The sequence below is a fragment of the Fringilla coelebs genome, assembly GCF_963513975.1.
Source record: "Fringilla coelebs genome assembly, chromosome: 1".
In the NCBI taxonomy this organism is placed as follows: domain Eukaryota; kingdom Metazoa; phylum Chordata; class Aves; order Passeriformes; family Fringillidae; genus Fringilla; species Fringilla coelebs.
Genome location: NC_140028.1, coordinates 115179811 through 115192593, shown reverse-complemented (window position 1 = coordinate 115192593; position 12783 = coordinate 115179811). Strand labels below are relative to the sequence as shown.

The 12783-nt window shown below is 39.1% G+C and overlaps 1 protein-coding gene across 1 annotated transcript in view; it reads left to right on the top strand.

Moving 5' to 3' along the window:
• LOC311157311 (ubiquitin-conjugating enzyme E2 E2) overlaps positions 1-11064 on the top strand; it is a 200208-nt gene extending 189144 nt beyond the window's left edge. Inside the window, exon 6 of the mRNA XM_084211944.1 lies at positions 10279-11064. Within this exon, the coding sequence (XP_084068070.1) occupies positions 10279-10376 (98 nt within the window). The 3' untranslated portion in view covers positions 10377-11064. The remainder of the gene's footprint in view (positions 1-10278) is intronic.
• The last annotated feature ends 1719 nt before the right edge of the window (positions 11065-12783 follow it).

The following is a 12783-nucleotide window of genomic DNA, read 5'->3' as shown; positions in this document are numbered from 1 at the left end:
CAGTTACTTAAATAGCAAAATATGTGGTGCAATTGTCCCCAATTTAAGGATGGGCTGTGCTGTAAGCTTTCATATTCATGTGGGATACAGAAATAGAGCTTTGATTAGTAAATTGTTTGTAGAATTTTCCATCTGTACAAGGCTTCGAAAAAGGCCCTTCTATGGAGTGGAGCATTTACAGCTCCAAGATGAATTTGATTTCAGAAAATTCTCAGGGGCTGGAATCCTCATTGCTTGGGTTTTTATAATATTGATTGGATAAAGTGGCTGTATAAAGTGGCATGAAAGTAGAACTTACTGTAAGACATAATATTATACTAGCAGAAGGAATTCCTTAATGACCTTCTGTGTCTTTTTCATCTCTACCTTGTGTAGCTTTTTTCTACGGCTCAGTCTCAGAACTCTTTATGCCAATGCCTGAAATCATTTTGCAAAGTGATTATCATTTAGTCAGGCATGCCACTGGAGTCAATGTGACCTCTCAGGTAGGAAAGATAAGATTTCCAAATAAAGTTATTTTAACTGTTACTAAATAAGAAATCATTGCTGTAAAATATCACAAATTCAATCTTTTTTCAGTGTTGCCGTGTAACTTCGTTGCAACTAATCCAGGAGTAAAAACTTGCCTACATGATGAGTGCTACTTATTTTGTTTACCCTGCTTTTTCCTTCTAGTCCTATTAGAACCTGTTCATAATTAGGCATAATTACATTCATGTTCTGAAGTTAATCTAGAAGTGGATAGTCCAGTTGGTTGCTAAAATGGGGTCATTTTCTCACTCACCTGCTGATTCCCCAGTCATTACCTGTATGGGTAGGGAATGGAGAGGCCCAGCTGCTTTTGTGTTATTGGGTAACAGTAAGAGGTGTGCTCATGCAAGGCACACCTAAGTTCCTGTTCCTGTTCCAATGCATGTTCAACCTGCCAAGGGATTTCAGGCCTTGGGCTATGAATGAGTTTCATTTAGTAGGCCTTTAGAAGGGATAAAAATCTTGACTAACCTCACCTTTTGTAAATAAAGGCCTCTTGTATTCTTTTGACATTTTTATGGGATTCTTAATAGCAGTTTTGGATTTAAGCTTGATAAGTTATTAATGAGGTTTGGATTTAAATTTGACAAATTAATGATGAGATTTAATCGGACGAGAAGGGGAAAATCAGATTAAACCAAAATGAGCAGCATTCATAGTACATGTAGGCTTTTCTATTTTCTAAGGATGAATTGCAATAAAGGTATAAAGGGATAGATTCAAGAGCAGGATTCAGATGACTCCTGCATCTGACCTAAAATGGGTGTTTAAGTTGAAGATTTTTAATATTGCTCACATTCAAACACTCTTCCAAGAGGGAAAATGGCTTTAGGACTCATTTTTCTCCAAGAGTCTAAAAGCCTCGGTGTCTAACAGACCAGACCATGCAGTAACACCTCCTCCCTTCCTGTCCTCTGCGAGTCCACACAGCAAGTGAATCCTGTAGGACCTCCTGGTTTTCTTACAGAGCAATCTACCTTTGGTACATGTGATTATAAGACATCTAACCCCTCGCAGAGCATGGTCACAGAGAATAGCTTTACCCTCAGTTGCTTTGGGGTTTAACTGTTTGCTCAGGATGTGTAAGACCCATAGGTCAATACTTTGCCTGGAGGAGGTGATTAGTGGGAAGTAAGGAGACACAAATCCCAAGGAGAACTGGTTCCATTATTTTTAGATGGAAGAAATGCCAAACACATGAGCATTCCTACAGAATGCTATCCCTCCCTATCCCTAGCTATCCCTCTCTTAGTGAGTCTTCAGACACATGAAAAAAATCACATCCACAGTGCTTTTCTGAAAATACACTTATGACCCTGTGGATAAAAGCCAGTTTAATTATGGGTCTTAGCATTTTGGTTGCTTGACAACATGTTGAGATCTGAGGGCTGTGATTTTCTTATTATCCTCTCACAGCCATCTTCCACAAGGTAAATGCATATTGCTGTAGCTTCTTCAAATTTTATCAAACCACATGCCATGTAATGTCTTTCAAATTAAGTTCTACAGTTACTAACACCATTTTATTAATTTTTTTTCTAATAGCAATGACTGCTTCCCAATTGAGTAAGTTATTATGAACAGACACATTGCTAATGTATCTGTGCTTTTAATATTGAGACGCATCCAAGCATCAAAGTGAAGTGTGTTATTTTAGAATTTTAATTGTTCCAGCATACTGGCACATCTAATAGGTGCATGTTCTTCCTTAATTAAAGACAACTCTTCAAGATCAGTACACTGTGCCTCGCTGATCCATGATTGCCTCAGCTAACTCCCAGTCAGCCAGTAAAGTTTATAGAAATCCTGCTAAAAACTGAAGACTGAAGAAAAAATCTTTCTCTTTAAACAAGAATGATTTCCCTTGGCAAGGTACAGAGATGAATCACTGCCAACACTTTCCTTTAAGAGCTGCGTTAATAAAATTGGGCCAGATAATACTCCTTATTTCTGAAACATCTTTTTCTTAGGCAGCCTCATATTTCACACAGGTCTGTGGTAGGTAGCCTGACAGCAATCAAACTCAAGTCTGGAGAGAGGAATGAATTTCTCCCTCCATGCTTACAAAATGGATATTTTAGTAAATGGATGTTTCCTAAACTAGATTTGCAGAGCTCTTTTATTTTTGAAGATGGGTAACATTTTTTTGTCCAGACAACAGTTTGGACATCGTAATCAAGTCACATATGCCTTAATATTTGTGTAACTGCAATCATTGTGCAAACTTAGCAGAAGTCAAATGCATTTCTGGCAATTCTACAGAGCTCAGTGTTTAGAGTCAAGTCATGGATGGCAGCCTTCTTTGTGGCGTACATCTGTACAGCCACATTTACAAAGGTACCTAGATACCTTGTCTGGGTGATGGAAAAGCTTTAGTCCAGCTTCACAGATGGGAAGCTAAGGCACCACTGTAAGACCACTTGACTTTCTTTCCATATATATTAGAATGTTTCTATTGAATGTTGAGAAGTGAGCAGACAAATCTGTAAAACTAGTTCCTGAAATGAGAATAATATAATGGGACTTCATTATATGTCATATTAGATGGTTTCTACTGTGAACTGTAATTTCTAAAATTGATATTAGCTTCACTGACTTTTTCCTAGTAGACATTTGATCTTTCTAGAATGTGCTCCTTTCTCCTCTAGTGACGACCATTGTTCTTTACTGAAAAAACTAATTTTATTTGTTCTCCTTGTGTAATACAGTGTTCATTGATCACTTTATCATTCTTCTGTATTGCTTTCAACGAGCCCCGCAGATGGTTAAATACGTTCTATGAGGACAGTTGAAATTGTGATTTTGTGAAAGTCAGGAATAAATTGTAGTTCAGCTTGTAGGCTGTGTAAAGCAATTCAGAGCCCTGCTACCCCCCTTTGTTCTGCCTTGAATCACGCTGTTGTTCCAGTTCGTGCGCGTGTGTTGATCAGGCTCCCAACCGCGAGCTCGTTTTATTGCTGCACAAACAGGGATTAGCGCTGCCGCGCTCCTTTTCACTCGTGCCCTGGGTTTGAGCACTCTTTTCAAAGGTGAAAGGTTAGTGGAGTAATTCAGTGGGCCACTTCACCTGTCTCTGCCCCCAAAGAATTACTTAGTCTGTGCATTATTAGTAATGATAGCAAAAGAGAGCAACGCTGCTGCCCTAAGATCACTGAAGGATGCTGTGATGCATTTCACATATCTCATTTTCTACATCAAGACCCACAGTATCCTTGACATGGTCTTCTAGGAGTTCACTGAGTTTGAAACAGGTGATATGTGGCTAACTATGAAAACTTCCCGAGGCAAAGTGACACAATAAATAAAATTACTCACAAACAATTCATCTTCTCTTAATCCCTTCCTCTTGGAGTACTAAATTGCTCTGTGACATATTGGGTATAGCATGTCTCACGCTGCCTTTGCAGCTTTCACTGACTGGTCTTTTTATAACACTAACCTGGATACCACTGAAAACAATGTAAGTATCATTACATATTAAATAATTTTTAAATTAAGGGTGGTTTTGGTGTGAATCAAACTCACCATTTGCTGTTAAGAAAGCTGGTGTTTCAGTGAAGTGTTAGTTTCTGTGCTTGTCCCGGCCCTAACTTTAATTTTTTTTTTTTTTAGTTTTCCCTTTTGGGTCTTAAAGATTGGTACAATGTTAAAACCAACAAAAATTTGACTCAGAAGTCTTGGCTTTCACTGCAAGCCAATATAGGAATATATTCTGTCCTGCACTGCCATTTGCAATGAAAGCACCAAACAAAATGTACCTACTGAAAATATGAACTTTTATTCTGGGGAGGTTTGGTTTTGGGGTAACCAATCCTGCCTGTACTGCTCTACAAAGGTAACTCCAATGCAGGTATCCTGTAGATAACATAGGGAGCACATTGACTTTTCCTTAAAAAATAGAGCTCAAGCACTCCACATTTTTTTCATTGAAAAATAAATATAGCATAATATCTGGTAAGAGAGGCTGTCCTAAAAGAAACAAACAAACAAAAAGTAGTATTCCCTAAACCAAAAACTCTTCTAAATGTGTAACCGAAGTTAAAATATAGAAAATTACTTGTTTCATGTCACACATCCTGTCCAAAGAATAGGAAACGTTTAATTTTTGCTGACTGCTGTTTCAGTACACGTAGTTCCGTAGAGCCTCTCAACAGGGTGCTCTCACAGGTATGAGAATGGAGTCATTTAGTTCAGGAGAAGGAATAAGACCTTTCAAATTACATCTAACCTTTGGAAATTCTTCCACTTTAATTCTGTTCTTCAGCTGAAGCCCAACTCTTTACAGCCTGATACAGAGCTGAATCTAAACCTGGACCAAGAAAAAAAGTGCATTCTAAATATTTGGCTGAAGAAACTGTGAGATTTTTATAGGTCTGTGGTTTTTTTAGGTTTTAAGGTACTCCAGAAATCTTCTGAGAACCCACTTGTGGTGATGTAATAACTGGCTCCATCAGCTGTTCTCTATTAAAACTGCAAAATACTGCAATGGAAATAAAGTTCTACTTTATAAAAGCTCATAAAAACATATAAAATGCATACAAACACCATAATGTACATTTTAAGTTTAAATGTGTGTCTCTTTAACCATGTTGGCATTACAGATTGGAATTTCATTGCATATTGTGTGGTTGATGGGGAAGGCACACTGAAATCAAGCTGTTAAACACACCATCTCCGTTTTTTATTTCACTAGAGTATGTTTGCTGTATTTTTAAAAGAGCATTGCAAAGCCCAGGAGATGAATTCTGCTCTGAAATTGCTATTTGCTGACATAGAAATAGCTGTAAAAATACAAGCTGAGAAAAATACAGTGTAGCAATATATTTTCATTTATTTGGGGGGAAAGTAGTTTTTAAGGAAGAATTATAGTCTGCCTTCTGAATGATAAAGCAGTTTAACTAGCATTAAACACAGCTGAAATTTTGTAATGACCAAACCTCAGCTCATCCAAATCCCCAATAGCATTAACTCCCTAAATTGAACTGTAAATTTGATTAGCCTTACAATAGACATGAGACACAAATGTTCTTCCTTATGCAGTCATATTCAGTGGCTGCAAAAGAAGATGACAAGGTATTGTGGAGCAGTGCATCCAACCTTTTTAAGCTAGGGACAAGCTCCAGTTCACCCAGCTTTCAAAACCACATAAATACAGGGCAATTTCATGAATTCTAATATAACATGAGGATTACATATGGTGAGGTGAGGAGGGATTTAGCAGCTGCCGTCTTCCTGTAAATCATCCAGAAGATTTTTTTCATAGTCTAGTTCTTTAGATTGACATTTTCCTTGTAAACTGCATTGCTGAACCATAGCTTCTGTCCTTGCCTCTATAATATGGTGCCTTTTATATGTATTTTCATTACTCATGCACTGTCCTCCGATGTGAAATTTGATCCTGTAATTCCTGGTGTATTAATATTTTGCATGGAATTAATCAGAGTACAGGATAAAAAATTTCCTTTTAAAGGTTATGAGGAGATCCTAGGGTGGGGCTTTAGAAGGAGCAGTAAATTACAAGGCCTAAAGATTTCTGGGTCCACAGAGCTGCAGCAGCTCCTCCAGGCTGGCACAGCTACCAGCACCCCAAAGGCTGGGAAGCCTATTCCTGCCCACAGGACAGGGAAGGAGCTGTGCACAGAGGGTGCCACCCCAGCTCTCGAGCCAGCCACCACACATCTGGTGATCTTCTGCCAGGCCATGAGTTGTATAGATATGCTTTTTTATTCATTTATTGTGGGCTTATTTAAGTTTCTTTCACAAGATTGTTTCAGCAACACATTCCTGGCATAGCTTTATACTCCTATCCCCTGGTAATTGTTGTCATTTGGACACGGTCCTGTTTAGAGTAAAATTCTGAAATTAACCCTGATTCATTGATGAATCAAGCTACTTCTTTAAGGAAAAAAAAAACATTAAAAACTAGAGCAGTTGACTAGTTATAGAAACAAATTTCTAGAATCAAGATCAAAACCACAGATATATACAAATGGAAAATAAGAAAGCTTTCTGGTAGTGGGAAATGGAAACAAAAGAAAAATGTTGTTATGAATTTTGAGATCCAATTTTCCTTTTCATCTCTTAATTAGATAGTTTATGCAGTGGTTGTTTTATAAATACATATTTGGCCCTACTAATGGGTATTTCACAATAACCCTTTAGCAGTGCAGCCCAACTGAGCACCAGGTGGTGCTCAGCCATGTGCTTCATAGCACAGGGGGGTAAATGGGGACCATTGTTTCTTCCTCATACTTGGTATTTCGTAGGATTTCTTCCTCATACTTGATATTTTGTAAGACTTGAGCACTATAACAAAGGCTTGTGCCTGTTGGGAGTTAAACCTTTTCATTGTTTTAATTAAGATGCTTCAATTTATCTTGTAATCTCTGTGTTACGCCCGTCGCGGCGAATTACGCGGCGGTGGTGGCTCGTGACTCATGAAGTGTTGAGAGATGTGTCTCCTTGGACCTGCTGGCTGGAGCTGCCCACACAGCTGCAGGGAGAGGGCAATGGCATTTCTGGAGCTCACACTCTCTCTCCTTACATCCTGAGGCACAAATGCAGCATGCTGCTTCAAATTGGCCGCTGTGCCCCTGCTTGGGTCGCTCTGGTCTGAAGTTTACGTTTCCCTTCTCACCAGCTGTCCTGGCTTCCCAAACAAAGCAGTTGTGCCTCCTGATGGCTTTATGGCTTCACAGCAACTGCTAAAATAAGCCAGTTCTTCAAGCACCTATTACAGTGTCCTTTTTAAAGTCCTCATACATATTTACGTGTGACAAACCTCCAGACTCTCTGAGAGAGATGTGAAATAGCTGAGCCTCGCTGTCAATAACTATTTTTCTATTCCTTGAAATAAAATCCTTCCTCTCAAATGAGCAAGTGGCTTTCCCAAACTGTGGGTTTGGTTTTTTATTCAATACTGTTATAACCAACAAAACACACAGCCAAACTGAAAAAATCAATGTCATTGCTGTAATTACTGAAAGTACCTTTTAGCAGTGTTCGCTTTGCAGCTGGCTGTGGGTGCAGCTGGTCCTGCTCATGCTACAGCAAGCAAGGACCTCTGTTTGCTTCCACAGTCCTGCTTCATACAGGCAGACACCAGTGGAGGGAGGCACTGGCTTAGGGAAGCACCTGAGATGATCGTTAGTTGATTGTCAGGTCACTCAGCAGGAATTTACACACCTAAAACCAAAGCTTTGTAGACCTCAGGTGTCTCAGAGGCCATCACCTCCACTCTTTCAGCTGCCAAACAAAACACTGCAGAGACAAAGGCTTAAACACACTGATAAATAAACAGCTCAGTTCTTTACATTGCTGGACTTGAACAGATTTCCACACCTTACCGAGAATGCCTTTCACTGATTCTCTCACCCCAAAGGAAAGGAGACACTGTCCCATGCTGGAAGGAGGTTGGGGGAAGAGCCTGTACCTTCCAAAGCCTTGTAAAGATGTATGGTTTTGAAATACTTTCTTGCTCCTAAAATGAGATATAGAGGAAACCCCACACTAGGAAACCAAAGATTCTAATTATCATCGAGGTTTGGGGATGATGATGTGATCCTCAGTAGCCTTGCAGTATATCAAGGAAATCAATTTACAGCTCCCAGTGTGAAATTCATGCTTTCGCAGAAACATTCATTCTGCACATGAAAAACCTTCCAGATTTGAACTAGATAAACCTTTACTACAGCACATCACTGTTCACTGACTCATACAAGGTTTTATAAAGATCTCAGAGGCATCACTTTAAATACACGCTAAACCTCAGTAAGAACTTGCCGCATTCCAGATGGTAATGCTGTGATATTCCTGCAACCCTCCCCAGCCAGATGCCTCAGAGGCCAAACCCCACCTTCCCCTACAAGCATGAAAACCAGGATATGCTTCAAATTTTGCTTCAAAGATTCCTTTAAAGTTCAACCTTTAGGCTCCATTTCTCCACAAGTCTGTGGAAGTGTTTCCTTGCACAGGAGCCTTGTGTCCAAGGAGGATGTGGGAATTTGCAGCAGTACTCTCAGGCTCATCCCCAAGCTGCCATTACACTCTGACAAGGTTTCCCTGTTGCTGTTTAGGGAAATCTTTTGCGAAGAGAAATGTTGCCCTTTCCTATTGCTCAGGTTCCCCATTTACCCTGCAGTGCTTCTCAAACCTCATTCCAGCCACAAATAACTTTTTGCTACTTTAGAGCCTGTAGGCTGTTAACCTCCTATTTGCACAGGACAAAATCCCTCAGATAATCCCCTATACAGTTTCTCTTCCTGGCTGTGGCGTTAAAGGGAATATACTTTCCTGTCTACAACTTTTAAATTTTATCTTAGACCAGATACTCTTCTTTTACACACATGCATGTAAAAATAATCCAATCCAGGCCTCAGTGACCTCCTCTGGATATATTGAGATATTAAAGGTGAGCACATGCAGTAAGTGTTTGCAGAACTGAGACTACAGGGACTCAGTACATTGCAGTCACAGTGATAACTTGTGTTGCTAATTTAGAAGGCACAAACTTAACATCCAAATCACAGGCTCTTCCTGAAAGTGCGGGTTATGCACGGAAAGCAAAATAATTTTTTTTTTAGTAGATATTACTCACTAATATTCACTAATTACTCACTATTACTCACTAACATTCGGTGAGATTGGCAGTCAGCCAATCAAACGATTTTTGGCTAAGCCAGCGTGTTTCCCCTATCATGAACTCTTATCATCAACAACCAAACAAAGAAGCCCAGATTTACCCTGCTTGACAGGAGGCCTGACATCTCGTCCCAGGAATTTCCCTGGTTAACAGCGCAAGCACCACACTCAGATTACAACTGTACCAAGAAAGCCAGTGCTCAGACTGTTCAGTGGCACCATCTTCAGACAACAACAAAGCTGATTAATACCTGGCTTTCACAAGAAGTCATCTTCATCTGTCCTAAGTCAGGGAAAGGTGTGGTATCAGTGCCTCTGGACACACATGGTACAATCTCAGAACATTTACTGTTGCAGCAGAAATATCAAGAGCATGTGTTCCTCTCAAAAAAGGGGGGGAAATATAAATTTTGTCTGCTTAAAATGAGAAAAAATGTTGTCTGAAAAAGAAAAAAGTTGATGAAATACAGTCATTTGTGAGAATGTCTTATGTTGGGTTGTTTTATTTAGGGGTCTGATTGGTTTTGATTAATTATTTGTGAAGTGATTCATAGATCCAGACCATATCATGCAGCATTCTGGCCATAGGAATGCTCAGAAAGATCCCATAAATTAAATTTAAAAATCCCACGATTTGGAATTAACTTCTGTTGCTTTGAAAATAGTACTTGCTGCCCTAATTCCTTACATTTCTTTATGCTTTGAAACTGAAACTATTTTTAAGAAAACAAAATAGCATTCAAACTGATAATAGAATTAGAGCTCATCCTCTTCTTAGGTGAGAATATGAATAGTTCTGGGAGTCTAATACCATAAATAAATTACATCACCTGGAGGTGAGTGTTAGCTCAAAAAAAAAAAAAAACAGAACATTTTTTTTGTGAGGTAGAACTTTAGAAAATTGTTTCAGTTATATGCTTAGGAGACGTGTCTAGCTCATTGCCATCCATCTCACCTTCATCTCCTTCCTTCCCTGCTTTGAAAACGATGCTGGTGTATGTGGGCACCTTGTTAGACCTAAGAGAACTGAAGGAATGTGGTTCTAAAAATATCTTTTCCGTCCTCCCGGGGCTGACACGCGTTTCACGGCTTGTGTTTCCTTTTCAGCTGACCCCCTGGTTGGAAGCATTGCCACTCAGTACATGACTAACAGAGCAGAGCACGACAGAATGGCCAGACAGTGGACCAAGCGATACGCCACATAGGAACCTCCTCTAGGATTTGCTGGACCTGTGCAAGCACATTCACTAAGTGCATCAATAGCCCTTCCCTTCATTCTTATTTTTTATTAAATCTTGAACCATTTTGTGACAAAAGGTTGTCCTTACTTCCTTTTTTTTTTTTTTTTTTGTTTGTTTCATTTTGGTTTATTTTTATTTTTATTTGTTCTGGGTTTTTTTGTTCTGTTAACTTGAAAGTTGTTTCCTTCAAATGTAGACAGGGAATTTTGGTTATCAGTGCAAAGAATGTTGGATCTGTAATAGTATAGAGCTTTATCAGAAAGCTTTGTATTAATGTGTGGGGTTGGTTTTTTTTTTTCTTTCGTGTGGTTTTGGGGAAAACAAACAAATTCAGAATTATATCTCATTTCTACTTAAATGTAGTGTTTAGGGTTATTTTTTTGTACTGAAGTCTTTAATGGTGGGTGCATGCTACTGGGAACAAGTTTTGTATAAAAGCTTAAAATCAAGAATCACTGTGCATTACTAAGACTGTGTTTATCACTAGCCTTCTGTTTCCCACACAAAAGGCTATTGCATTGAACAAATTAATATGTATTTTGATTTACTTAAAAAACAAAAAAAAAAAAGTGCTTGTAAATTTCTTAGGGACCTGCCACTTTTGACTGTGGATCAGTTGATGTACACTTGTATTATTAAAGCACTCAATAAAACACTGTGGCTGATAAATGCACTTCTTGCAGGACGGTGCTTTTGCGTTTATGCAGCATAGGCTGCTTGGTCCTCACATAATACAACTGCAGGTTAAAAAACTATTTTTAGACCTGAACTATTCACTTCTTCTCAACAATGCATTTCTCAACTTAGACTTCTTCATTGTGTCTTTCTTCACATACAAACATCTTCCAAGTTTCAAGGCCTTTCTTTCATATGTCTGTGCTCAGCCTTGCTATTCAGAAGCCTCTTGCTGCATCTTTTACGCTGTGGCTTCACTATATCCATCTTGTTACATTTAAAATAGTTGGCAATAAAAATAGCCTTGCAGTGAAAGCAGAATATTGATGTTGATTTTATACAGCAGGCCTCATTTTGCCTTTCTCCAAGCTCTTTGACTGTAAAAGCAACTGTTATTTAAAAAAAAATAAATGAAGGTTTTCGATGGGAAAATTGAGCCCACTGCACCAATCATTCCCAGCACATTCAATGATAAGGGTATTTCTATTCAGATTTGACCTTCAGGCTAATTTTAGATATGCAGCCATGGAGGGAAAACTTCTACTTGGCTAAGGAAATGTGTGGGTGTTGTGATTTAGAAAATATATACTGTGATGCTGATAGCTGAACGTTCTTTGTGTTGCAAGGCCTATTGGAAAATCCCTGTCTCATATAATTAAATGTTACAGATGCTATATACAGGGCTTGCTTGCCCTCTCCCCTCTCTCCCTGCCTCTTATGTTTAAAGAAGATCTTATCTTACAGAAGATACATTACAGCAGGGTCACTGTAAACAGGGAGACAGGGAGACCAAATCCCATCACATTCCAACCCAATTCAACCATCATGAAAACTAAAGCAGTCAAGGTGACACTACAGGGTGTCTCTACACCCACCACTGCTCAGTGGCTCAGCATTTCCAGGCTCTTTTGTTTTTCTCTTGGTCATTTGCTAATAAACTAATAAAGCAGATATTCAGCTTCAGTCTGCTGGTGAGTTGCCCTCTGCATGAAGAAAAGCTGAACGTTGATGTAGCTGTAGATGGTCTATAACTACCACCCCAAGAACCATTGGGGATCTCAATGAAATAATCAGACTCTCTTGATCAGAGCAAACAAAGAGTCTTCTGCTGTCTGTAGAAGCCCAGTGTTTGCAAGCCCAGCCATGCAACATTTCAAGGCCAATGGGTCCTAAATACAAACATGAAAGAACAATGACATTTCAAAAACAAAACAAAGCCAAAACTCAGACTTCTCTGAACCAGTTGTTCTTACAGTTCAAAAGCTGTGCACTTTGAATTTGCAGGTAAGTTGCCCTCTCTGTGAAGCTGTACAGTCACATTGTCTTGGATAATATAAAATTACTGTCATAAGAACCATGAGGATCTCAAAGAAATAATCAACAAGGACCAACCCACGTTGATTAAAGCAGATGCAGAGTCTTCTGGCATCTGCAGGAGCCAAATTTTTGCAAGTCTGGCCATAAAACATTCTCCTCTGTTTGCAAATCTGCTCTATTTGCCTCCCAAGTAATTACTTTTCTTCATCTGCTAAACCTGGGAAATATGAAGCATTATTTAAAACCTGCTGTTGTTGCTGAGGAGCAATAAGCCATCCCCAACACAATTCAGTCTGCCTATAGAGACCCGGTAAAAATAATGCATTGGCATAATCTCTTTTTCTCTTTTTTTCCCCTTGGTCTAGGAAATAATTGCACT